Raw genomic sequence first — 25,988 nt, 5'->3', positions numbered from 1 at the left:
ACTCACAGGGTTGTTGCACACCTCAATATCACTCACAGAGTTGTTGCATGCCCTGGTGTTGTGCATGGGGTTGTTGCACACCCCAACATCACACACAGCGTTGTTGCACGCCCCAGCATTGCACGCACAGTAGTTGCACACCCCGGGGTTGTCCACAGGGTTGTTGCACACCCCTATCATCATGCACAGGGTTGTTGCATGCCCTGATGTCACTCACAGGGCTGTTGCACGCCTCAGTGTTGTGCACAGAGCTGTTGCACACGGGGTTTTTGAACTCCCAAGCGTTGTTCATGGGGTTGTTGCACGCCCTGCCATTATGCACGGGGTTGTTGCACACCCCGGTGTCATGCACTGGGTTGTTACACACCTAGTGTTGTGCATGGGCTTGTTGCACACCCGGCCTCACGCACGGGGCTGTTGCACACCTAGTGTTGCACACCCGGGCTGTTGCACGCCCCAGCCGCGGCCCGGCAGGCGGCGCCCCCACCTCCCCACCGGGGGGCTCGGCGGCGCCGCTTCCTCCAGGCCGGCGGAGGGCGCCCGGCCCGCTCCAGCCCGCTCCAGCCCGGCACGGCTCGGCCCAGCACGGCCCCGTGCTGGCGGAAGCGGAAGCGGCAGTGGCGGGGCTGCATCGCCGCCGGGCAGCGCCGTGAGTGGGGCCGGGGAGGAGGAGGAGGAGGAGGAGGAGGAGGAGGAGGAGGAGGAGGAGGAGGAGGAGGAGGAGGAGGAAGGCTCGCCCCGGCAGGCCGAGCTCGGGACCCCCGGCTCGCGTCCCCCTGCGGGCTGCGGGGTCGGCCCTGCTCGGAGCCCCCACCCCGCACCTTCCTCTTCCTTTTTTTTGGGGGGGGCTGCGGGAAGGAGGTCGGGCTGGGGGGGGGGGGGGGGGGGGGGTTCTCGTTGTTGGGGTCGTGCTGGGGGGCTCCTGGGCCCCCCTGAAATCCCCCCGCTGCCTCCTGCGCAGGGCTCGGGGCGCTGGGCCTGCCGGCGGTGTTAGCGGGTGCCCGAAACTGCTTTGTTGCACGTAGGACAAAGGTGCCCGAAATCCCGCTTTATTCTTGGTTTGCAAACAGGATGAAGGAAACGCCTGTGCTGGTTGCTTTTGTATTTGTAAAGGTGGGGCCGAGCCTTTGATTGAGACCTGCCCTGCTTCGCTTTTAGCACTTTGCGTTGAGAGGGGCTTGATCCGAGCTGCACGCAGTCTCCTCTTCACTCATCCTTGAAGGGATTTTTCTGCTGCTGTGCAGAGCCCCAGGAGAAGCAGCTCCATCGGGGAGCTTTACCCCGGGTAGCTGTGCTGACCTAGCCCGTGCCTCGAGATCCCGTGGCCCTTCAGCGCCTGTGTGCAGGATGGAAGCGCTCGATCTGTTTCCCATTAGTGTTTTTGGCAGGCTCAGGCCACCAGGCTCTGCCTGTTCCCTAGCAGTGTGCCAAGCAGTTGTGCAGCCTTTCTATTTTATATATAGAAAAAGAAATTGAGGGTTGACAATCCCCACACCTTGGTGTCCCTGGTAATGAATTACATGGTGGGAGTTTATAGCTGGGATCCTTTGAGATTTGCACTCGGATCTGGGATTTATGCTAGAAAGACTTCAGTTCCTATTGCAGGACTTCTGGGCTGTTTTGTCTAGCTCAGATACGCTTTGTAAAGCCCAGCTAACTGCAGGAAGAAATATCTGTTAACTTAACCTGTTCAGGAGGGTAGGACTTATGCTGTAGATAAATCAGTTTCCAAAATGTTCTTTTCTCTGTGTCACCTTCTGTTGTTGCCTGACGCTTCTGGAAGAGTCTCATCCATACAGCGTTTGTAATCCCGTGCCTGGGATGATATAATAGTGATGGGCGTTGCTTGACCCTTCAGAGCTTTGTTTGAAAGGAGACACAAACCCAAGAAGTTATAGGGCAGTAATGGTTGCCCAGGCCCGTTGGTATGGCCAGGTGGTTCCAAATCAGCTGCTAATGCCATTTCCTCTGAGCAGCTGCTTGTCCGCGATCTTCGTGAACTGAGTAATTGATACATGGTGGGGAAAAAAGGCAAACAGCAATAAATCTTTGTGGGTCTGTGGGTCTTTTCTGAAAGGCTAAGTGTTGGGCAGCCTCTTTTGTACAGCTCCACTGTCCTCTTCCTTTTGCAGGATTTTTTCTTTACCACATGAAATAGTGGTTTTGTTATCACGCTTTTGCTGTGTTGTGATTTGGGAATCTGAAGTGATCATTAGCTGAAAGGCAATGCTGAACCTCCAGTGTTTTTTTTTTCTTCCAGAACCATGCAACATGGCAGCAGCCATGGAAACTGAACAGCCGGGCCTTGAAATCTTTGAAACGGCGGGCCGTGAGGAGCGGGAGCAGAGAGAGGAACAGCCAAAACTGGAACCTTACTATGTAGAGAGACATTCCTGGAGCCAGCTCAGGAAACTGCTCACGGATACACGGAAGTATCATGGGTATATGATGGCAAAAGCCCCACACGACTTCACGTTTGTTAAGAAAAATGATCCTGAAGGACCTCATTCTGATAGGATCTACTATCTGGGTAAGCTTGCTGGGACAGCCTGTGTCTTGACTAAACTGTCACTGCAGAGGCCGTTGGGGTTTGATTTCAGCAGTGCTTGAAGTGATTTGGTACTGTAAATGGCACTGTGAGCAAACTTCTTGGAGCAGGTCTTGTGGTAGAAGAGTGCTTGTGTTAAAAGCTGCACTAGCTGAACGTAAATCCATGAAAATCTCGATCTGGGTGAGAAGCAATGGCTAGAACAAAGGACCAGAAGCCAGAACCGTGTTCTAGCCCCATTGCTTGCTGCTTAGGCTAGTTATTTTAGCTCTGATTTCTGGTTTCAAGTCTCTAGATGTGCTGTGACAAAGCTGCTGATTCATATCTGTTCCATTTTTCAGAGAATGGGGGGTCATAGTCCTTAAATAAAGTTGAGTTCAAGCACAGTGAGGGTGATGGGTTAAAGCTGGCAGGGCTAATCCTCTTGGGATGAGCTCTGGCTTCCTGTGTGCCGCTTCCTGAGCTGAAGGTTAGGCTTGGCCTTCCTCAGTGCATGTCTGGCTCCCTCTGGGCTGATCCCCACATGCCCTGGCAGGAGCTATCAGAAATCTGAACAGCACTGAGGGAGACGAGCAGGAAAGAGACATTCAAACCTTCCTAAAAATGCATTATCTTTGAAACACAAGCTGCATTGTGCAGCATTTCAGCCAAGGGAAAGAGCAGAACGGACCTTCTTGAATTTAAATGCTTATAAAACAAGCCCCCCAAAAAGAAGGAGATATGCTTCAGGCAGCGTGTGGTAAGCGTAGGTGTAGTTCCTTGTTCTCTTCCTTCTTTGTGATTTACCTTTCTGTGAAACAGGGAATTCCCGGTGCAAGGCTGCAGCGCAGAGACTGTCAGTACTTCCTCTGGTAGGCAGGGCCTGTGAAACTGTTCCTGAGCATCTTTTGAGAGTGTTTGGATTATTATCAGAAAGCTAATACTTTTTTTTTTCCTTCTCACTTCGACAATAGCCATGTCTGGGGAGAACAGGGAGAACACGCTCTTCTACTCTGAAATTCCCAAAACCATAAACAAAGCTGCCGTCCTGTTGCTTTCCTGGAAGCCTCTTTTGGATCTTTTTCCGGTGGGTCCTTATTTCTTTCTTGCTCTTTAGCCGCATAGGAAGTAGGCAGGCTTTGAGGTTGCACCCATAAGCCGTCATTATGGTCTTAAATGTTTTTAAGGTTCTCCTTGTACTTGGCTAACTCTGCAGCCATCTCGAAAACAAGCACAGCTTTCTCATCAGGGTTTGGAGTTGCAGCCTTTGCGTGTCATAAAAAAATGTGTGTGCTGGTTGATTTCTCCTTTGCCAGTAGAGATTGCAAGTGCTAATTTGCACCAGATTCTCTGCTGCGGGATCCTGGGGATTGCTGAAGGAGCCTGTAGTCTCCGATAATCGCTGTTTTGCAGGGGGAAGTGATGAGTCCCCCTGAGGGTCTGTCAGTGGCTCCGTGAGTCATGCTGAAGCAGAGGATCTCTTTCCCACTCTCTGGGACGCGTGTCCCCTTCTCACCTCTGTGCAAAGCAAGCCTGCACAAGTCCCCCATGCGCCATGGCAGGTTGGAGGAGGCGGGACAAACCCCGCGTGGAATTAGGTGTGTTGTTTCCCCATGCTGCTTCCTGAGGCTGCCAGCCAGCCATAAAATTCATGCTGTGCTCTCCTCCCACCAGACCAGTCACTGTGTATCTTTGCAGAAGTTAGCAGAGACCGTCCTACTTGTTCTAGAAATAACAGGCCTTCAGTCTGATCTTTCTCATACCACTGCGTGTTGGAAATAGTGCCAGTCGTGCTAAGGGAGAAGTGGCTCTCAGGTTCACAGATGTGTGGGATCGAGTTATGGCCTGCACCTACAAGTGCTGATGGCAGAGGCACAAGCAGGAGTGGGCTCCTGGCTGCCAGCAGGATTCTGGAGGAGGAGGAGGGTGTCTGCACAGCCATCTGGTCCTGGAAGCTTGGCATGCCAAGATGCTCTGACAGTATAGTAAGAAATGCAGAGCAGGGGTGTTGATTGTGCTTCTCTGCCCGTATTCAGGCCATCCTGGACTATGGGATGTACTCTCGTGAAGAGGAGTTGCTTCGGGAGAGGAAGCGAATCGGCACCGTTGGGATTGCCTCCTATGATTACCACCAAGAAAGCGGCACCTTTCTGTTTCAGGCTGGGAGTGGAATCTATCATGTAAAGGATGGAGGTCCTCATGGATTCACTGTGAGTTTACTCAGCTCTCTTGTTCTACCACAGTACTTCTTTCCTCTAAGCTAGAAGCAAAGAGCACGAGCATAAGTTCTTGCTGCGCTGACGAGGCAAGTAGCCTTGACAACGGTTGAGACATGGAGAAATCCCCCTTAGGGGTGCATTTCCTTGGTTGTAGAAACATGGATGGAAAAGAAGCGTTATAAACTGTGGTGGCAAGGCATGACACCAGATTTCGCTGATTTTTTTGTTAGTAGCAGTGCCAATAAAAGGCAACACAATGGTTGGGATACTCCGTGCTCTTTCACGTAGCGAGAAGTCACGTCAGAGGCAGCTTTTCTTCACTAGCTGTGGTTTCGAGGTTACTGCTTAGCGGTCAGTGCTGTATGTGTTACAAGATCTGGCTGTCTAACTTTAAGAACAAGCAGCTCTTTGCGTGTGCTGAACCTGGACTTCAAAGCTGAAACCATTTCATATTATAACAAATGCTTGTTGTCAGTCCTTGTCAGGCAGAACTTACCGTATCTGGAGTTGTTTTAGGAAGACCAGATTATTATATGTTCTACCTGTCTGTTTTTAGGGTGCTGTTCTTGAGTGTGCCAGGATTCTGATTTCTGATTCAAATTTCTGATCCGTCTGATTTGTCTGATTTATTTTTTTTGAATCCTCAGCACTGGTGAAAGAGATCCTGGTGGGATCTGTGCAACCATGATAGAAGCACATTTATCCCTATAAAATATCTGCATAGCATTTTCGTATGTTGAAAATGGCTTGCTTTCGTGTAAACCTGTGTGTCTGAAGTCAGCATCCACACTGCTGTGATCTTAGAGACCTGATAATCCAGTTCAGTTTCTGTATGTGGTTTTTTTCATTGCTTACTATTCTCTTTTTCTTCTTTCAAACAGCAACAGCCTTTAAGACCCGTTCTGGTAGAGACCAGTTGTCCAAATATCCGGATGGATCCCAAGCTTTGTCCAGCTGATCCAAATTGGATTGCCTTTATCCACAGCAATGACATCTGGATATCTAATATAGAAACCAGAGAAGAGAGGAGGCTAACATTTGTGCACAATGGTAATGAATCCTGAATTAAAATCTCTGTACCTCCTCTGCACTTGTTCTTGCTGTGCTGAATTAAGCAATGGCACCTGGGGTTCTTCTGAAATCTGAGGGAATGGCCACCATCCACTTTACGTGGCATTTGATTATTTGTCATGTTCTGCATGTTTCTTCCATGGCAAATATTGTAGGATGATTCTTTTCCCTGTGGAACTAGGAAAACCAGAATCTGTCAAAATGAGTTATTTGTTGAATACATATGGAAGGGCTCTTCTCCTGAAACATGCTTTGCTTTTTTTTTTTTTTTTTTTTAAACACTGGAACAGTCTTTTTTTGTGTGAAGGAGCTGTGGGTGGATTAGAACTGGAGGAAAGTTTCTGTCAGTGAAGTCAGGCTGCAGGGCTTTTTAGAAACAATACAGACAGTTTCTGAATAGCACCGTGCCTTCTGCTGGTGCCCTCAGACTCAGTAACTTAGGTCTGGGCTTCCTAACCCTCTCCAACTCCCTTTTAGACACATATCCTGGACGAAGGAAAATGGAAAATTGTGTATAAACCAATGTCTAAAAATCCGTTGTGTTTTGCAATTTAATCACACTTCATGTATTTAAACTATATCATTTAATTTTTAGCTAAATTAAAATTTATAACACTTCATAATAATGCTTTAGCTTATTTAAAAGTTAGATATTAAAATATTATGTAAGTACATTAAAAATAAACTGTAGCAATGACTCCTTCTCAGATGATAATTATTTATGGAGCGCTGCTAAGTTACCTCCAGGGTAACAGGAAAAATATTGAAGCCCTATGGATATGTCATCATGTTGAGATGTTATGTAAGTGCGTTACTTTTGGTCTGTACAGTGAATGAAGTGCTGATAATTTTGTTTTTCTGAATGTTGGTGTTCTCAGTGTCAGTCGTTCGGGAAGTTTTTTTTTTCTTTGATTTTCTTAAAAGTTGTGAGCTCAGGTAGAATGTTTTCTCTCTTGGATGAGTACATGGAAAATTGAGAGACTAATTGAGTAGGAGTAAGGAGGGGAGATGGCTTTCCTTTCCTAAAAGAAGCTGCAGTGTCACAGAGGATTAGATCTTTCCCAAATAAATCAACAGAGCAGGGTGGAAGCAGAAAGCAAGTCTGCTGAGAAGCCAGATTTATTATCATGTAATTGTTCCCCGGGGGTTTGAACTTGGGCCATGTTTGGGATAACGCAGAACTGGTTTGATTCTGCAGTACATCATGAACTAATTCTTCTGTGTCTTTTTTTAGAACTGGCCAATGTTGAGGAGGATCCAAAATCTGCTGGCGTGGCTACTTTTGTGCTGCAGGAGGAGTTTGACAGATACACTGGCTACTGGTGGAGCCCAAAGGCACAGCCAAGTAAGTGTGTTGGATCCAGTGTGTCTGACAGGCAGAAGTAGTGGCCCCCAAGCTGTGCTGTCCAGGGCAGAGTTCATTTTTCTGTTACTTGTCTTTATCCAGGATAGGAACCTTATAGTTCAAAAGGAGTTACAAGCATCTGCAGTGGTGGATGTAGTACAGGAGCCTTGCTAGCACAAGTTACTGGAGGAGGAGACTTCCCTTCTCACAATAGTGATAGGAGTTGTAAGAGTCTTGGGGTGTTTTGCTTAATGAAACATGAATCACAGACTTCTCTTCATCCTCCCAACCTCCTTTTTCTGTTGGGAGAATGCTGGTTTCTGCAATACCAATCACGAGATCTCCTCTGACCAGGAAATCTTAATTCATTTGCAGCACTGAATGGGGGTAAAGTTCTTCGAATTCTTTATGAAGAAAATGATGAGTCAGAGGTGGAAATTATTCACGTCACATCGCCAATGCTGGAGACGAGAAGAACAGATTCCTTCCGGTACCCCAAAACTGGTGAGAGCCTGATGACCTTGCATCTCTGTTTCTAGGAGATGCACATTTTATTCCAGGTGCCTTAGACCGGGGACTCTCCTAGCTTAGGGCAGGGGGTTGGAGACATGTTGTGTAGTCCTTGAATTAGTGTCCAAGTGGTGGAAATTTGGAAAAACTGCTGCTGTGGAGGTTAGCTTAGTCACTGGTGGCTGTACTGACTTTCCAGCCGTGTGGTTACTAAGAGCTCTGAGTCCGGGTCTCACAGGAGCTGGCAGAAACCCTACCTGATCATCGCTATTTTGGAGCTGCTCTCTCAGATCCTGGCACAGAGAAGTTGTTTCTCATTACAGCCTTGCGTCTCTGAGGGAATAGCTGCAAAATGATACTGCTTTGTTTTTTTTGTGGGGAGGGTTTCTGTTTAGCTGCTGGTAACCTGGTGCTCTTCAGGTTCTGAAGTACTCTGGCCTCCATGATTGCCGTTGGGCTTTGAAAATTCTGCGTGCTTGCAGCCTGCCAGGAAAAAAACTGCTGCTGTCATATTTTCAAACAGTAAGTGATGTGAAAGCCTCAACAGTAAAGGAGTAAAGGCAGGAGTGAAGCATATCAAGTGGAGTGCTGCTGTTAAGTGGACAAGTGAAACCCGTGCGGCCCTGCTGAGGGCCACCTCACTGCCATGTGTCAGGTGTATAGGGCCAGTTTGAACAGCCTGACCCTTGCTCTTCTGAGATTTCACTGCTGTGTCAGCAGGGTGTATTGATCACTGACCGTCCCCAGCTGCAGAATTAGCTTCAGGTTTTGTCAATTCCCTGATCCACCGGTAAGCGTTTTCTGCTTATGATCCTGATTTACTGCTCGTTTCAAGGAACGAGAAAGGCTGTGTCAGCCTGGGAAGCAAGAGATGACTGCTCATGTTTTCTCAGCGCTAGCATACACCTCGATTTCTGAGGGTGTTTCGTCAGAGTTTTATTCAGTGTTGAGTCTCAGCAGTTTAGGAAAATCAGACAACCAAAGCCTAAATGCTTTTAAAACAACCAAAGTTTTAATCTCTGGCTTCAGTTTCCAATCTGAGCCACAGGGGCCATAGCACTCTTCTGCAGGTTGTTATGAGGGCAAAGCCTGAGTCAGTGTCTTACCAGGGGGAAGATAAGTACTTAAATAGGACAGTGCTGTGGCCCAAAGCAAGTCATTTCACCTCAGTGCATCAGTTTCTGTATAAAACTGGGTCGATGAAGTGGAAGTACCTCACAGCAGCACTGAGAATGCTCAGAGTACATGGAATTTACCACATACGGCTTCTTGTGGATCAACTGGCAGCAGCTTTTTTCTTTATTCTTCGCATTTGCTGCAGGCCCCAGCATTTAGCACTTCAGGTGCTGTACAGCTGCTTTGGGCAGGCTTTCTGCAGAGAGTTAGTTGGGTTTTCCGTGTTCAACACAGATAAGTAGTTTATCTTAACTTTGCTAGTCATGGCAATAGATTTATAAGAATGCAGAAAGAAATAGTCTTTGGTTCCAGAATGAGTTGCTTTATTTTTTAAGATGCTTTGTAGCATTGGATCACTTTTTGTGCACCACTTTCTATTCAACAATAACAGCCAAACAATAAACCAAAGCTTGCTTTGATATCCTGATCGCTCCTGTGCATTTACTTCCAGCTTGTACGTGCATCCTTTGTGAGAGAGAAGACTGTGACAGTAGCATGGCTCTTGATCAGATCTGTTTGCAGGACTACATCACTGAGTCTGCTTCATGTCTGCAGTCTCTTTTTTCCCTGCCTGGTTCTTTGCTCTCTCTCATGTATGCAAGTAGGCTGTTTGATCAAAGAGCATTGTGCTCTTTGCCTGTTCCAGTTCAGTGTGAGTAACACCACAATAATCCATCAGTTCAAGTCTGTCCTCTTGGAAACACAAATTGGTGCCTGACTGCTAACATCTGTTTTCATAGGTACAGCAAATCCAAAGGTCACTTTCAAGATATCTGAAGTGACAATCAATGCAGAAGGAAGAGTAAGTTCCACGTTCTGCTTGTTTTCTAAATAAACCCTATTTCTGTGAATCTTTTTGGTAAAATTCGTTTCAGTATAAGTAAACTTTCTTATGGTGTGGTAGCTTAATGGCTTCTCTGGAGGCAGTGCACATCACTCATTCCTCTGCAGATACTTGGTGTCTGTGTGTACAGCAGTATTTCTCAAGGCTGTCCTTTTCTTCCCCACCATTGGTTTATGAACTTGGCTGCAGAGCAGAATATTTTAGGTGAGGACGGTTAGACTTTCTTATGTGACAGATCTCCTTATTGGCTGCAGGTATGGGGAAAAGTTGATTGCAGAGAGAATATATCACCTTATAAAAGCATGAACACGTGAGAGCGATGAACTTTGCTTTCACTCCAGGATTTTTTAACAAATACAGAAATTTCCGTAGCCCAGTCCAAGATCTTCAGACAGTTGGGAAATTAATCTTTATCAAACAGACACAGTAACATCCATGCATTATTGGGATCCTCTACGCAGCTACTTCAGCCATCAACACTGACCTGCTGGGGTAGCAATGCTGACATCAGTCAGCAACAACGTCAGGGAAAGCTGTCAGGTCCTTTGGGGTACCACTGTGCCTCGTCCCAGCGGGGACAGACTGCAAAACTGCCTGGAATGATTTAGACCCACATTGATAACTGGATGCTATGCAGGATGTTGAACATCTACCAGTGAAAACACCTTACAAAACAGCTTGGTACAAATCCCCCTCTCCCCCTCTTTGTATTTTACATGGGGAAACTGATTGTTCAAGTGGCTTGTCCGAGACAAGCGATGGATTTGTGAGCAGAATCCAGATTTCTCAAGTCCTAGCCCTGGCTGCTCTGGTGTCTGGCTACAGATGGGGTGAAGCCCCTGTGTTGGAAAGGCTGAACTGAACAATCTAAATCGCGTGAGCTGCACAGAAGAAGTCTTCTGTGTCCAGACTCTCATTGTGCATGAAAACTGGTTGTGCGGGTTCATCTCAGTGTCACTGAATTGCTGCTTTGTCAACAGATTGCAGATGTTGTGGATAAAGAGCTAGTTCAGCCCTTCGAGATCCTCTTTGAAGGAGTAGAGTACATTGCTAGAGCTGGGTGGACGCCAGAAGGAAAATAGTGCGTATGTTAATCCTGTCTCTGCTTAGAGGGTTTGGGGCAACACAGTTAGAAGCAGAACGTAGTGGTCCCTGTCTTCAAGCTTAAGCCTGCTTTCATTTTTGCATTGCTACAAACGTGTTTGTGTAAAGGGGGCGATTTTTCCCAAACCAAAACAGCCCTCCTTGTCTCTTTCCCCGGGACCTGGCCCTACTGCTTTGGTATTGGGCACTCACAGCCTTTGATGTGTGTGTCCTCTCAGCATCCCTGTGAGAGAGAGTGCAGTGCTATTATCCCCATTTTACAGATGGGGAACTGAGGTCCACAGAGGCTAAGTGACTTGCCATAGTCGCTCAGGAAGTCTGTGGCTGAGGAGAGAAATGAGCCCAGGTCCCCCAGGCCCTAGGCTAGCGCCCTAACCACTGGACCATCCTTGCTGACCAGGCTTACTGATCAGAAAACCTGCTGTAAGTGCTACTCACATTTGCATGTCATTTTTAACCCTGTAGATGATGTAGTACAGTGTTTCTAACTCACCAGAAACTTCTCTGGAAGTGCATTTCTCCAGCTCTTGAATCTAAAGCTGACTTTCACCTTTTCATTATTTTTTTTTTCAAATATGGAAGAAATGCAGGGACACATTTGCTCCATTGTCTTGCTTTTTGCAGGATTATTTTTAGAGCTACATGTAAAGTCAGAAGCATGGCAGGGTCTCCTGCCAGTTCATTTGAGTGCCAGTGTTATTCTGTGCCAGGTATAGATTTAAAACAGTATTTTCACAAGTATCCTGGAACATCAGTTAATTTTTTTTCTGCTTCATTAGTCCCTCTGATTTTTTTTTTTCTCTTTCTCCCTTAAAGCACAATCCAGTTCTGGGGGAATAGAATTAATTAAACTTTTCAACCTGCAGTGCTTATGCAATATTGAAGTGAAGTGAAATAGGTTCCTAAGTTATTGAAGAGGTTTGTTTTTGTGGGTGAGATTTTACATGTGGCTTTTTTGCTTAATCTGGGATTGAACATTCTTGACTCCCCTGAGATTCCTAGTGGTAATAGGTGTGTTTTGAGGTTTTTCAGATCAGTCTAGCACTCACGGTTGCATGTTATTTTCTCTAATATCTGTCTCCTCAACAGTGTCTGGTCCATCTTACTGGATCGGTCCCAAACTCGACTTCAGATAGTCTTGATCCCTCCTGCATTATTCATCCCAGTAGAAGATGATGCAATGGAGAGACAGAAACTCATCGATACTGTACCAGATTCTGTTACGCCTTTCATAATTTATGAAGAAACAACAGACATCTGGATAAATGTAAGAATTTCAACTTTAACGCTGTCTGACAGTTTGTTGTTCAAGGCCCTATCTGTAGCACTTGAGCGATGTTGGTGGTGTTGTGCTGCCTAGGAGACTATTCCTGTTGTGCAAGTTCTGTGCCTCTTCTTGCTGTGTAAAGAACTCGCAACGTGTAGAGAACAAAAAGATCTGGGATGTGAAAGCAGAGCTGCTTTGCTTGAGGCTGCTTGGTGATCAGAGAGCTAGGAACAGAGCCCAGGACTCTGGTGTTCCAGGCAGCGCCTTTACCCACTGACACAGTCCAGCTCATTTGTGCAGTTGTTCACCAGCAGCAGTCCCAGCAGATGAAGCATTCGTCAGCCAGTGAAGATGTTTCCAGATGATATTGGGGGAACAAATCTCAGAAGTCTGTTAATAATCACTGAAACCCCTCCTTAACCACGTATGTTCTGGTGAAACAGATTCCTGTGTAGCGTTCTTGGAGGTGTGTTGTAGGGTGAGTGCTGTGTGACAATGGATGCTGGCATGCTAGGCTAACACTTTAAAGGAGTGCTGCTCACAGTTCTGCGGATTAAGATCAGTGTCCCTGAAGTGACATCCCGTTGGAGGTGTACCAGGGTGCAGGACAGCCTGAGAGCTCCAGTCACTGGGGGGTAGTTGCACCTTTCAGCAGAGAGCGTGGTCACAAAGCCTTCCAGTGATCGGTCTCTGTGCTATAAGTGCTGTGTATAATACTATTTTCTTTTTAGTAGTAGTGTACGTGGTTTCAGGATGGTGCAGTGAGTTGTCCTGTCTCCATTATCTTTACTGGCTGGAGTTGTTTTTTACTGGCACCTCGTACTGTGCAGATAAATGCTTCTGAATGCCTCAAAAGATTGTCCCTTGATGGAAGAGCTGGCATCTTCATGAGTGGGAAGATGATGACAGCTCATCTTTCTATAAATGGCCCTTCCCTTCTGGGTTTCTAGATAGCACTGGACAGAGGAGGCCACTGAGCTCTGTCATCTTTGGGTGGCTCTCATATGCTGGCTGCAGAGCTGGACCCATCTCCGTATCTGAGCCAGACAGGCAGGTGCATAAAAACTTTCTCAATTCCTTCTGTGGCCAGGATTTAGAGTTAGATGAGCCAGGATCTGTGCAGCATGTGGCTGCTGTGTGCAGACACCCCTGGCTCATAAGCATTATTAGATTTCCCAGTAAGGGACAGAGTGTGCCACAACCTGCTGGTGTGAACTGTGTCAGAGGAACTTAGATGCGACTTCAGTGCCAGCCTCCTGCTGATAACAGTAACCCACTGTTCTGTCTCCCCAGATCCATGATATCTTCTATGTTTTCCCTCAAACCCACGAAGATGAGATAGAGTTCATTTTTGCTTCCGAATGTAAAACGGGATTCCGGCACCTATACAAAGTCACCTCGGTTTTGAAGGAGAGCAAGTATAAGCGGTCATCTGGAGGTCTCCCTGCTCCAAGTAAGTGAAATTATTCTCTTTCACTGGGCGTTTGCTGCTGACTAGTGGGGAAATGAATGTCTTTCCAGGTGGCAGGAATAATTGTCTCATTGGAAACTCCTCTTGTTGCCCTGGAAAGCACTTTACTGTACAGTCATTCCTCTTGAATTTGTACAGGGGTTATTCTGCATTCAGCATGCCTTAGCTTCAACCTTGATTCTTCCTTGTTGACTACAGGGAAGAGTTTCACAAAATCAGATACGAAATGAGCTGTGATGGTGTAAAATGCCCTTAGCTTACTTAGTTGACAGTGGTGGGGTTGTTTGTTTGCTCACTGCTGTAGGTTAATCATTATAGCAATAACGTGGCTTTCTCTGTGCAGGGTCCAATGTATCCAGTAGATACACGTTGGTTCAAGACCCGTGACTGGAATTAAAACCAACATAGTCCCTGTCAGCCTTTACAAGCAGATTGTAGCAGAGAGGCTGACAAAGAACAGTTTGAACATATTGCAAAAAGGTCCATAGAGGGCCTCCCTGTCTGAGGGGGCCCACTTTTTAGTCCCTTTAAAATGAACATATGTGCTTGGCAGCAAAACCTATGATATGACAACTATTCAGAGAATTCCTATCTGCTCTTAAAAACAATCATGGTATTGCTGTACAGACAGAGATGTTAGTAGGAGAAAATTACTGGCAGCTGTTGCAAGTGGAAATTCAGGAAGAGTAATTTCAAGCAAAAAAATTCAAGGACCATGTGCTTCCAAGCTGCAGTCAAAGTTTGGCCTTGCTCAAATACATGGTATAACTGTGTGCAAAGCTCCTGGAATGTTTTTTCCACAGTATGTGTTCTTTCATTTACAGTTTCATGCTGTGATACTTAATTTACTTGTTGTGTGTTGAAGGCACTTGCTGAGCTCTGCATGCAGAAAAAAATACACCTTATTTTACGAGAGGTCCTAGTTTTATGCAATTGTGTTGTTGTTTCTTTCCAGAAAGCATTATATTGGGTTCATTAGATTTCTGTGAATGTATCCAACTTCTTTTTCTTGCTAAATCTCCTTCATTCCAAGGGAAATGAAGCCATCTTATAAAAGCAGAGCTGCTTCACACCCCAAAGCAAAAGTCTCCATTTTTGACACCTGAGACTCCCTTTCCACCTTTTTCAGTATAAAACCTCATTTCTGTGCAAATGACAAAATGCTTTAAAACAAAAAAAAAAAAAAGCAAGAAGCAACCTAGCCCAGGCCTCAGGTTGAGAGCACCTGTGGATCCTTTGATACATGGTTCAGGGTGCTAAATATACCAGCCCTGACACTTGTCTCAGGAGCTGGCAGAGGTGTGGGTCTTCTGCAAAGCCACATTGCTCTTGGGTTCAGTCTAGCAAAAAAGCTTGGAATGAAAAAGTATCGTTGTGACTGTGTGTGCTGTAAAACGTGGAAGTGTAAAATCTCTGTATGTGGGTTTTTTTGCAGGTGACTTCAAGTGCCCCATCAAAGAGGAGATAGCCATTACCAGTGGGGAATGGGAAGTGCTTGGGAGACATGGGTCAAATGTAAGTATCTGCTCTTGCTGTGTGATATCTTGCAAGCAACACACACGTGCTGGAGGACAGCACTGCAGAGAAATGGTCTTTGGGGCCTCGCAGATAAGTACATGTTGTATTAGTGAGGCTCTGCTCCTTTTTGGCAGTGAAGGAGAGCATCACAGGCAACATTAGGTGTTTAACTTCCTAACAAGTTTTTCCCATTAAGTTTAACTCTTAAAGAGAAGGAAGCATTCTTTAAAGCATTAGTGAGGAAATTCCACATGTTCCATGAGAACCAAAATGTTGTGGTGATGTTCAGCTGCTGTTCTGGAGCCAGGAGATACCTATTGGAGGGATCAGAATAAATCTATTGGCCCTGTCTCTCTTTAGCCAGAATACACAATGTTTGTGTTCCATGCAGCCTCTGAACTTGGACGAGGAGTTAGGGAATGCTCCCAAACTGCTGCTCTTCTAGCTCTAAGTTGGCTAAATTTTATGACCATTTGAACGAAACAGCAGCTCAAGGAGGACTGTTGGATTGATATGGAGTTTGTAAAGGTCTGTGATAAAATCCTTTCTAAATGGTAGTTGGAAATGGGGCTTGAGGACAAAGTGTGCAAGTAGAGCTGCGTTTGCTGTCTGCTCAGAAAGAAGGGGCAACTGGTGTTCATAACTGGCAGAGTTGTGGACAGCAAGAATAGTCATTTGGCTTGTTCCTTACAGATTGCTGGACTATAACTCCAAATTATGGAAGCAGTGGGGAGAAGGCTAGGTGGGGAGAAGGCTAGGTGGGGAGAGAATGCCGGGACTTTTCTTTCAAGAACTCAGTATTGAGGGATGCGTTGTTTTGTTTTTGATAGATATATGTAGACGAAGCCAAAAAACTGGTGTATTTTCAAGGCACAAAAGACTCGCCTTTGGAGCATCACTTGTACGTCGTTAACTACGAGAATCCTGGAGAAGTGAAGCGACTGACAGAGCGTGGTTACTCTCATGCCTGCTGTGTCAGCCAGGTACCATTCGCCTGTGAGGCCCTGGCTGGGCAGGGCTGGCTGAGTGTCTTGTGCTTTATCACCCATCTTGGTCCTTCATCAGTCAACGGACAAGGTTGTATTTAAATACAACAAAAGGAGATTTTACATGGTGTGCTCTTTATATTGTACGGTGAGTGTGTAGCCACCTCTGGAAAACGGATCTGACCTCCCAATTCAAGTTGCTCTTCAGCTTAGACAAGAGTAGCCAGGCTGAATTGTTTGAAACTGTTTGAGCCTGGCCCCTTTTGCCAGAAATGGGCTATGGAACAGTCACCTGAGGAGGTGAGCCTGTGGCAGTGTTTTTGAGTGGGGTTCCAGGTGTTTGGGGCAGTAACCTGTTCAGCTGGGACTGCTCTGCCCAGAAAAGTGTGTGCAACAAGGTCCTCATGCCACTGTTGATTTTGCAGCTGTATTTTGAGTTTGGGGATGTTAATATCTGAATCTGGCTGAGTATTGTAGCTTCTCAGAGCCTATCTGCTCTTATCACAAAAGAGCCCAGACTTCCTGGGATTTGGTTTCTAAACATCTGAAAGATGAAAATGCAGAAAGAAATTATCCCTTTTGCTTGTACTGAGGAGTTCACAATAACATTCTTTTTCTCTCTAGGATTGTGACATGTTCATCAGCAAGTACAGCAACCAGAAGAGCCCACACTGTGTGGCACTTTACCGGCTGACAGGACCTGAAGATGATGCAGCTCACAGGACAAAGGAGTTCTGGGCTACCATTTTAGATTCAGCAGGTAACAGCTTTGTTAAGGAGCAGCCAAAGGACAACCAGGATCACAGAGTGAAACATTTCCCAGAATATGCTCATTTTGGGTTTGCTGTTGTGGGTAACTCTTGGCTTCTCTGTGAAGCTCACGCTCGTGTGAGAAGTTCTTAGATGAAGTTCTTTAAAGAGTGACACTTTCAGCTTGGAGACAAATGGGTATAAATTGGCTGTGAAGGAATTTAGAGTGGAAATTATTAAGTTTCTAGTGCCGGAGCCAGTAGAAAGATTAGAAAGCAAGTTTTATCATTAGTGGGGGTGGGTTTAAGTGAGCTTATTTACTCTTGTGCTAAATATGTGTTAGTGAGCATGCTTCTGGGCCTCTGGGGAGGGCCGCTCACTCCTTAAATAGTTCTGTGCTGCTGTCTGCTCATGTCTTTGTGAGCTGGCTCTTAGGCTTTTATTTTTCCACTGTGATTCTGTTACCTTTCATCTCTCCTTCCCTGAGGAATAGACCAAATCCTATGCTTTCCATGTATTAATGCTGCGAATCCTAAATGGAGTTAGGAAGGGATGGTATATCTGTAATGTCTCTGTCAGTGGAGAACAGTTACCATTGTTCAGAGGAGAACAGGAATGGGAACATGACAGGGCTGAGAAAGCTCCACTAGGGCTGGGGCATTTCCAGTCTGTGCCTTGTCCCAGCCACATCCGTTGGAAGCATGGGAGAGCTGCGTTATCCGGGATGCAGCAGGAGCGGTGTTGGGCCAGGGCTGGAGCAGGGCTGCATTATTTGTCCATTCTCTGTTAATCCAGGCTTTGTTCATTCCCGTGGCAGGCCCTCTACCTGATTACATTCCCCCAGAAGTGTTCTCCTTTGAGAGCTCCACGGGGTTTACACTCTATGGGATGATGTACAAACCTCACAATCTGCAACCTGGGAAGAAGTACCCCACTGTGCTTTTCATCTACGGAGGGCCTCAGGTGAGTGCAGTCTGTGAGCGGTGGGGTGGGCTGGCCTGGATCACTTCGTTCCCAGCTCGCCTGCGTGCACAGCTCCTGCTCTGTGCTGGGGATAGCCTACTAAGCCAATTTCAGATTTTAGTTACTGTAAACGTTTTACACATTTTTACAATGTAAATCTTTCAAGATCCCTCCTGTAGGATTCCCTCTCTTTGCTTGTAGTCTGCTACGAGATCGGCTTAGTAGGTATCCTCTGAATTTCTTTATATAAATGCTTATATTCTTGTTCTTCTAGGTACAGCTAGTGAACAACCGGTTTAAAGGAATCAAATATTTCCGTTTGAACACCTTGGCCTCTTTAGGCTACGTTGTTGTTGTCATTGATAACCGGGGATCCTGCCACCGAGGGCTGAAGTTTGAAGGAGCCTTTAAATACAAAATGGTAAGTGCAGCTCTGAATCAGGTTCTTCGTTTTCAGCCAGAGACAGGTTTGAGTCCCGGTTTTATCTGAGCTGAAGCACCAGTTTGGCACAGATGCCCAGCATCGCTTGTGTGACACTGCCTAGGTTTGGGAGGGAAACGACATGTAGTTGAGTGGAGTGGATGTGAGGGAGGAAAGATGCTCGGTGTGGAAAGTATACAGGGTCAGGTTTTGAGCTGGCAAGCTTGTCAGGTGCAAGGGAGTGTGATTCGTAAGGGGATCTCTGACTCTCTGAGCAGAAATGCTTTGCTGCTCTCACAGTGCAGGATAGTTTCTTCCATAGCTTGGGTTACTACTTGGGGCAGTTCCTGTGTCAGGCTGGAGAGGGGGAACGTGTTTGGCCATGTGTACTGGCAGGGACAGCCTGTGCCAGGCTCTGCTGGCATTGCAGTGTAGCGCTTACTATTGGGAAGAGCATTTTCATGTGTGGAGCTGGAATTCTGCCTTGCCTTTGTACAGCAAAAAGTAAAAATACTGAGAAATCTTCCTTGTCCCCAGGTAAGGAGGTAAATGAAGAAAAAGATAGTTATTAGGTGGCTTAGCGTGTATTTCTTGTCTTAGGAAAGGGGTCATCTTTCTCTAACATGCCCAGTGCAATGGAGCGCTGGTGTCTGGATGGGTGCTGTGCAGCCTTTGGGAATCCTGAGAATGTAACTTTTGCCTGGAACTTACAACTTGCCTTTTCTCTCCCTTCCCAGGGACAAATTGAAATCGATGACCAAGTGGAAGGGCTGCAGTACTTAGCATCCCAGTATGACTTTATTGATTTGGACCGTGTTGGCATTCACGGCTGGTCCTACGGAGGCTACCTCTCTCTTATGGCTTTAATGCAGAGGTCAGATATCTTCAGGGTATGTTCGTACATTGAGTACTTATTCTGGTGATGCAGACAATTTTCCCCTTAATCGTGTGACCTCCCTCAGGTGTTCACAGCACAAAGACTTTTGAGCTAGCTCTAGGCAAGTGAGGACACAGTGCTCTGCCTGTTTTCTTCAAGAATCTTCTAGTTGGGTGAGTTCAGATGAAAGTTGCTTTTCTGGCATACATTCCTTCCACAGTATTTCTAATTAGGCTTCCAGGCTTTGGTTATCCTTTTGATATTGCACAGACAGCATCTGAAAATCTATTCACTCTTTAAAGCTAGTGCTTGCTAGCAAGCCACAGTGCCTTTTTAAACCAGCATTCAGTGGGTACTGCAAGAGCTGTCGTTCTGTGATCTTAGGTTGTCTCTTCAGTTTTCTGCACTTGTGTTTCTGTCTGGAGCGTGGGGATGAGATGCTCTTCCTCTGTAAACATGCTTTCACTGCTGGGCTCTGAGAGGTGTTCAGGACTGGCATGCACATTGAGTCTGTACTGGAAGAGCTGCGTGATTCAGCTTTTCAAACAGAGACAGTGATACCTGTGCAGCCCCTCTAATTAATACTAATAAAGATGTCTCAAATCAGAAAATTGTATTTGTGCTGCTCTTTCCCACCTCTCCACACAAGTTTGCAGCCTTCATCCTCAGGGGAGTGCGGTGTGACTGCACCATCTCTGTGCTCGCTTGCTTCCCCCAGCTCCAGATGAGCCAGGCATAATCCTGACCTGACGGGAAGGTGCTGTGTTGTCCGTGAGTCTACCCGCATTGATGCAGGCAGGGTCTTTTGGGCAGAGCACACTTGTGTCCAGGAAACCAGGCATGTAAGAGGAGTGTGGGGGTAGTTCAAGTAGGCCAGTTTTACTCCGAGAGTCTGTTCTTGTGAGCTGGGGTGAGGAGGAACAACAGTTTGCTCCATTCAGCTGAACACAGAAGGATATTTCCTCTCTAGAACTGCATGAAAGAGCTTTCATTGTACTGATTGACTGTCGAGCTTGCAATAACTGTGCTGGTGTAGCTCCACCAATCTGAGATCACGTGCTGAAGGTACCTCATATAGTCTCAGCTGTTGCCTGCTTTGTGCCAGCTGAGCTCTTTGTGCTGTGAACCAACCAAGGGAAACGATTCTGCTGAAAAACAACACCACCGTCTCTTCCTCCTCCGGTCTGACCTATTCCCAGATCAAATTTCTAGCAGTGTGCTCCACAGGGCAACCTGGCAGCGGGGAGAGGTGCCAAAAAGAGGTGCTTGTTATTATGTGACTTGAGACCCCTATAGCAAATGGTCAGACCATTGGTGGGCAAGTGTCAGAGGCAGAGATGTGGTAAGAGCTGAATATTGCCTCAGGACGTGTTTTGGTTTTTGGGGGTCTTCTTGCTTTGCGTAAGTCCAACCTCAATATTCCTGGGAGGTTTAATCATTATTTTTCTAATGTCCTTGAAAATCTTTGTATTTTTACTTTTAAAAATACCTGGCCGAGGAAGAGTGTTTGTTTTGTTTTTAGCTGGTCTTTTTTCACAAGCCTCTCTGCAAGCTTGTGGTAGGTATCCAAGGGGGATTGCTGAGTCCTGGGGAGCTTTCAAGGCCAATTTCTGTTAGACATTTATTTAAATGAAGGTTCTGTGACCCAAAAGCAAAGCGCTCTTCATTTTGAACAAAATTCACTTACCTCCAGCAGGACTTGCAGGTGGTATATTTAGTGTTGCTTCTGATTTGTCTATAGGATCTTCCTGGTTTTCAGCAGCTGCCTGATTTTCAGTACACATAGTCTATAGTTGAGCTCTGCTCATATATATATATATATATATATATATATGTGTGTGTGTGTGTGTTGACATATGTATATATATGTATAAATAAAAGCTGTGGGAGGGAAGAAAGGGAGGATTGGGGGAGGATTGGTTTTCTGCTGCAGGCTCTGCATGTAAGGAGCAATTACTTGTGTGTTTTGAGCAATTGCAGTCGTGGTGGGGTAGAGATGAGAGAGGGACATCCCCAGGTCAGGAGGTGTCGTTCCCCTCCCCATGCTGAGAGCCCTGTTGAATTTGCAGGTTGCTGTTGCCGGAGCACCCGTCACGCTGTGGATTTTCTATGACACGGGTTACACAGAGCGTTACATGGGCCACCCGGATCACAACGAGCAGGGATATTACCTAGGTTCGGTGGCCATGCAAGCTGAGAAGTTTCCTTCTGAGTAAGTTTGGTTCTGGCTCTTCCTTTCTATTCTTGTCAGGGAAGTTCAAGCCCCACAGACATATATTTATCTCCCTGTTCTTGGCAATTAAATCCTGGAATCATAAATGCTAGTATTAAAACAAAAACAGCACTAATAAACTTAATAGACTTGAATGAACATTTGCATAATTACAGACCATTCCAAGTAATCCCTTTTATTCTAGCTGTAATTAAAGACCATCTTTTATGTCTAAAGAAATGACAAACACATCCCCAATTATATGATTAGCACTTCAGAGTTGAGTTAAGCTAGACAAAAATCAGTCAATCAGGATGCTTTCTTCGTGCTCTCAGTGTGTATCAGCATGGAGTTGTCTACAGAGCGGGCTGAGATCACGGGCTTTCTGGCCAAAGAGCTGAAAGCCAGCAGTGATTCAGAGCAAATGTTAAGCCATTGTGTTGCCCAAGCTAAGGAATACTTCTGAAAATGGTGATGATGTACAGATGAAAGGTCTGACCATAATGTGCATATGCAGGAAGAACTTGTAGAGGAGGAAAAGATCGGTTTGGGACCAGCTGCTGGTCCATTCAGAGCTATCTACAATAGCGAAGTCACTCTTCAATGCTAATGTTTTTCCTGTTGAGTGTTTTGGAGGGGTGTTTGTGGACTGTGAATGACTGGCACATTCTGGGATACTATTTAGAAATGTTTGTTTCTTGCTTTTCTCAGACCAAACCGTTTGCTGCTGCTACATGGGTTCTTGGATGAGAATGTTCACTTTGCACACACTAGTATTTTGCTCAGCTTTTTAGTGAGAGCTGGGAAACCGTATGACTTACAGGTAAGGCTGGAACCAGGATGTGAAAATATTATATCTGTATTTGAGGAGTACAAAATTCCAGCTTGTAACATGGCAGCTTGGAATTCTAGGATAAAACGCTAGTATTTGAGTGTAGCATTTTTTTTAAGGGGGAGACTTTAGGAGTAAACAAAAACATTATTAGGCAAATGAGCAGTTAAGGCTGCTCCCAAGGAGCTCTGCAGTTTGGAAGCAGTACAGCAGTGTTTGTGCAGTGTAGAGCAGGGTTATGTATTTAATTAAACCCTGCTGGTTCTGTGCAGATGCAGCCCAGGTATCCTACGCCGTGCTGCAGAACTGGAAGCATGCTGATTTACATGATGGCTCTGAACATGATGATCTGCCTCTGTTCAGCCATGCTGATCGCCTCCAGCTAAGCACTAGCTGCATTACAGAGTGCAATGGGTTGTCTCCAGGTTCAGGCAATGGAGGAGGGAAATGTATTAGCTCGAGTGCACACGGAGATAGTGCAGGGAGATCACATGCACGTTTTGAACCTGGCTCTGGGGACCAGTTTAAACATTGGGGCCCAAAACCTTTGTCGATACTCATGACTTTATTTTATATTTTAGATCTACCCTCAGGAGAGACACAGTATAAGGGTACCCGAGTCGGGAGAGCACTATGAACTCCACCTACTGTATTACCTTCAGGAGAACCTGGGCTCCCGCATTGCTGCCCTGAAGGCGATGTAACTGACCTCTGCAGAACTCTGCTCAACTGGCTGCTTTACTGAATGAGGAGATGCAGGAAACTAGAGAAAATAGGATGGAACACTGCATTTTGGTGCCTGCCATGTGTACACACACACACACACACACACGGAGACACTTGTTTTTAAAGTAAATTCGGTGCCATACAGGAAATTAAAGGACGGTGGCCTAATAACTTTAAAGCTTAAGATGTAAATAAAATCAAATGTCTGTGGTGTAATGCAGTACCATGGGTGTTCTCTTGGGGGAGGAGCTGAAATTGGAAATAACATACTTCCACAGCACCAGAACTTCACATTTTAAAAGCATTCTGATCTAATTGATGTATTTTTACAGTGTGTTCTTAGGTATCTTATTACATAATACTAGAAGGTGTACTACACAGCAAAAATTCACCTGGATGGTTACAACTTAGATTACATTTTAAATGTTATCGTATAGTTTTTATGCTTCATGAGGGGGATGTGTCTCACTTCTGAGAAGTCAGTCACAAGTTAGACCCATCTCCTATCTAGATGTCAGTTGTTTTTTAAAAAGAAACACTTTTAAACTGCTTCCTAAATATTTTAAATTTTGGATTCAGTTCAGTTGATGCCAGGTTCTTTTCAATTATTTCTTCTGTCCCCAGGATAAATCCTACCTTTATTTTTCTTTTTCCTTTCAGCAGCTTGATACTCTGTCCTGATTGTACTTGATTTCACCTGGGGAGGTGAAGTGATGTTTTACTGTAATGTGGGCATAACAATCTTTTATTCTGAGATGCAAACTAATTTAAGACAAAGAACTGAAACTTTGTGAATTTTAAAGCAAGCTTAAAAGTGTAGCCCATTTCTCGTTGACATTTTTCCCTGCTGTTCATTCTGGAGATGTTTTTGCAGTACTGTTTTCTGACTGTCACATCAGCATGATATAGGTATATAAATCCTGTTACAATTTTAATATACATTACTCTAATTCAAAGGTCTACAGAGAATTTGGTGAGGAGAGACCTTACGAACACTACATGTGAGACAATGTAAACTGTTGCAGTGAATTTCCTACTTTATTCAAGGGATTATTTCCCAGACTCGCACTCTTTTCAGTCCTCCATTCCTGGGTCATTTCTAGCACTGCTGCATAGCATGATTATGATGCCGTATTTGAGAACCTCCCCGTTCTGTATAGCTTAAGGTAACCCACTAAGCCTAAAGGATATGCAATCCCAGTTGTGTTTTTGTTAGTGAGGTTTTAACTAAGCAGCAGGCTTGGCTAAAAAGCATCGTGTGTGAAGTCTCTTTTAACTTGCAACAAGTCGTTTAAGATAGAAATCCATAGCAAAATGATTCTCTTTAATCCAGGAAATTCTCCCCTTGGGGCCTGCCTCTGAGACTCCTATAAGTTTTAATGGTTTTCTTAGAAACCTAAGAACTTCCTTTTCTTTCCGTTTTGGTGCTGGAGAGAAGCAGAGCATGATTTTTCTTTTCATCTTTTAAAAATCTGGAATCACTCTCAGTGTTTACGCTCTTAGTACTCCACATGTCGTAACCTTGTATTTTACTCGCTTTTGTACTGTTCAGCTTGACCCTGAAGCTCCGGGATTTAACACAATCTGGTTGTATTGTATCAAATCGCATCATTTTTCAGTGAGGCTGCTGGACATATGCACCAAAGCGATCGGGGCTGGTGCAGTTACACGGTTGTAAAACCGCTGTGTGAGAACAGGATCTGTTTTGTGGGTTATGCAAAAGACAGCCAAAGCAAACAGGCATCCAGTAAGTGTAAATTTCCTCTGACGTGGGGGTGTTTGGTTTGGGATGTTTTCTGTTTTTCAGATCACAGGGGTTTTTAAGTGGGATCAGATAAAATACTACTAGCAGGTCAATTACAACCTTACCGTTTTGATTTTGGGAAGGGCATAGCGTGGGAAGAGCCCAGCTCCTTATAATGTCTTCTCTTTGAGTAATTAATTTTTGTGACTGAAGCTGGGCTATATGGAGTGTGCTGTAGTCAGTACTGAGAGAGGAATAAGTGTGCTGATGCACTTGAACTGGAGCATGGCAGTGAGTAGAGAAAAGTATAAGCTGTTACTATTGAATTCCTTTTTGTTCCTTAAGTGTTTAAGCTGTATTATATATACATATATCTATATCTGTTCATATATACATATATGTATAGAATTACACGTGGATAGTATCACCTTTTCCAAGGTTGTTTATATTTTGTTCAATATTTAATTAACTTGTTTTTTGGGGGATGTTTTTGCTCTTTTTCTAGAGGTGATTACCCTTGAATGTAAATGTATATGATTTTTAAGACAAAATGGATCCTTTTGTTTAAAAAATGAAAAAACAAAAATGGCCTTCATCAAACAGTGCTTTTTTGGCAACTGAGGAACTAAATGTTATGCAAGCAAACTGGGCTAGGTTTTGATTTAGCACAGGATGTGATTTTAAGAGCTGACATATAACTTCTAAATAATGCATCCTTTCTTTGTTTTAAATATATATATATATATAGAAAAGCTATTAAAGTACAAAGTACTGTACTCTATTTTGCAACATAAATTATGTATTTCTTTCTTTCCTACAAAAGTTTTTTTTCTTTTTACAGCAGTCAAGCACTTTAAGACCCCATACTCTCTTATCCTGCAGTAATGCTGTGAGGGTTTGTCATCAGAGTTTTGCAGTTCTCGCAAAAGACGCCTGCTTGTAGTTGAAGGTGTCAGAGCTGTCTTGTATGAGGTTTGAGACTGATGAGGTAGGGGAGATGCTGAGAACTCCCAAAACAGAGATTAGTGCGTCCCTGTTGGGGATCTGCCATCAGCAGTCTGCTCTGTGCCCAGCAGGACACCTGCGCTGAGCAGTAGCAGGATTGAGCCTTCATTGCATAGCGGATATTGGTTTCTTCCCAGCAGTTGCACTGGTATCTTTGAGATGAATGTTTTAATTTTATATCTTGAAATCAAATACATGAAACCTGGGGACCTGAGTGATGAGATGCTGAAGTTGAGTGGTGATGCCAGCAGTTTTCTTGTTCACGGTGCTTGGAATTTGTTGAGGTTGTTTCTGTGGGGGCAAGTTCTTTGGCCCCTTTTTAAGGCGGTTTCCAGTAATCCCTTGAAGTTGAGTTTCACCCTTCACATAAGATTTGTATTCCCTACCCCACCCTGTTGTTTTCAATGATCTCCTTTTATT

At 45.1% G+C, this 25,988-nt stretch overlaps 1 protein-coding gene across 2 annotated transcripts; it reads left to right on the top strand.

The window, feature by feature from the left end:
* Positions 1-551: 551 nt before the first annotated feature.
* Positions 552-23,035, top strand: DPP8 (dipeptidyl peptidase 8). Of its 2 annotated transcripts, none has more exons than XM_040570022.1 (20): positions 552-649; positions 2,261-2,530; positions 3,502-3,614; positions 4,564-4,737; positions 5,628-5,796; positions 7,052-7,162; positions 7,538-7,666; positions 9,589-9,650; positions 10,673-10,773; positions 11,886-12,063; positions 13,357-13,516; positions 14,970-15,049; positions 15,883-16,035; positions 16,663-16,798; positions 17,606-17,751; positions 18,026-18,172; positions 18,910-19,062; positions 21,119-21,261; positions 21,973-22,084; positions 22,675-23,035. In XM_040570022.1, the coding sequence occupies exons 2-20, from the start codon at positions 2,272-2,274 to the stop codon at positions 22,795-22,797; spliced, it is 2,649 nt and encodes an 882-aa protein (XP_040425956.1). In that variant the 5' UTR covers positions 552-649; positions 2,261-2,271; the 3' UTR covers positions 22,798-23,035. The 2 variants fall into 2 exon arrangements, with proteins under 2 accessions (XP_040425956.1, XP_040425957.1); XM_040570023.1 differs by lacking the exon at positions 552-649 and adding an exon at positions 920-1,032.
* The last annotated feature ends 2,953 nt before the right edge of the window (positions 23,036-25,988 follow it).

Source organism: Cygnus olor, chromosome 11 (assembly GCF_009769625.2).
Source record: "Cygnus olor isolate bCygOlo1 chromosome 11, bCygOlo1.pri.v2, whole genome shotgun sequence".
Lineage (NCBI taxonomy): Eukaryota > Metazoa > Chordata > Aves > Anseriformes > Anatidae > Cygnus > Cygnus olor.
This window is presented reverse-complemented; position numbering and strand designations above follow the sequence as displayed.

What these genes read in the sequence shown, in the direction of transcription:
- DPP8 (XM_040570022.1), top strand. Translation starts at nt 2,272, where the DNA reads ATGGCAGCAGCCATGGAAACTGAACAGCCGGGCCTTGAAATCTTTGAA. An exon ending in ATGCCTGCTGTGTCAGCCAG is followed by an intron (nt 16,036 to 16,662) that starts GTACCATTCGCC and finishes TTTTCTCTCTAG; the next exon opens with GATTGTGACATGTTCATCAG. An exon ending in GCTGAGAAGTTTCCTTCTGA is followed by an intron (nt 21,262 to 21,972) that starts GTAAGTTTGGTT and finishes TGCTTTTCTCAG; the next exon opens with ACCAAACCGTTTGCTGCTGC.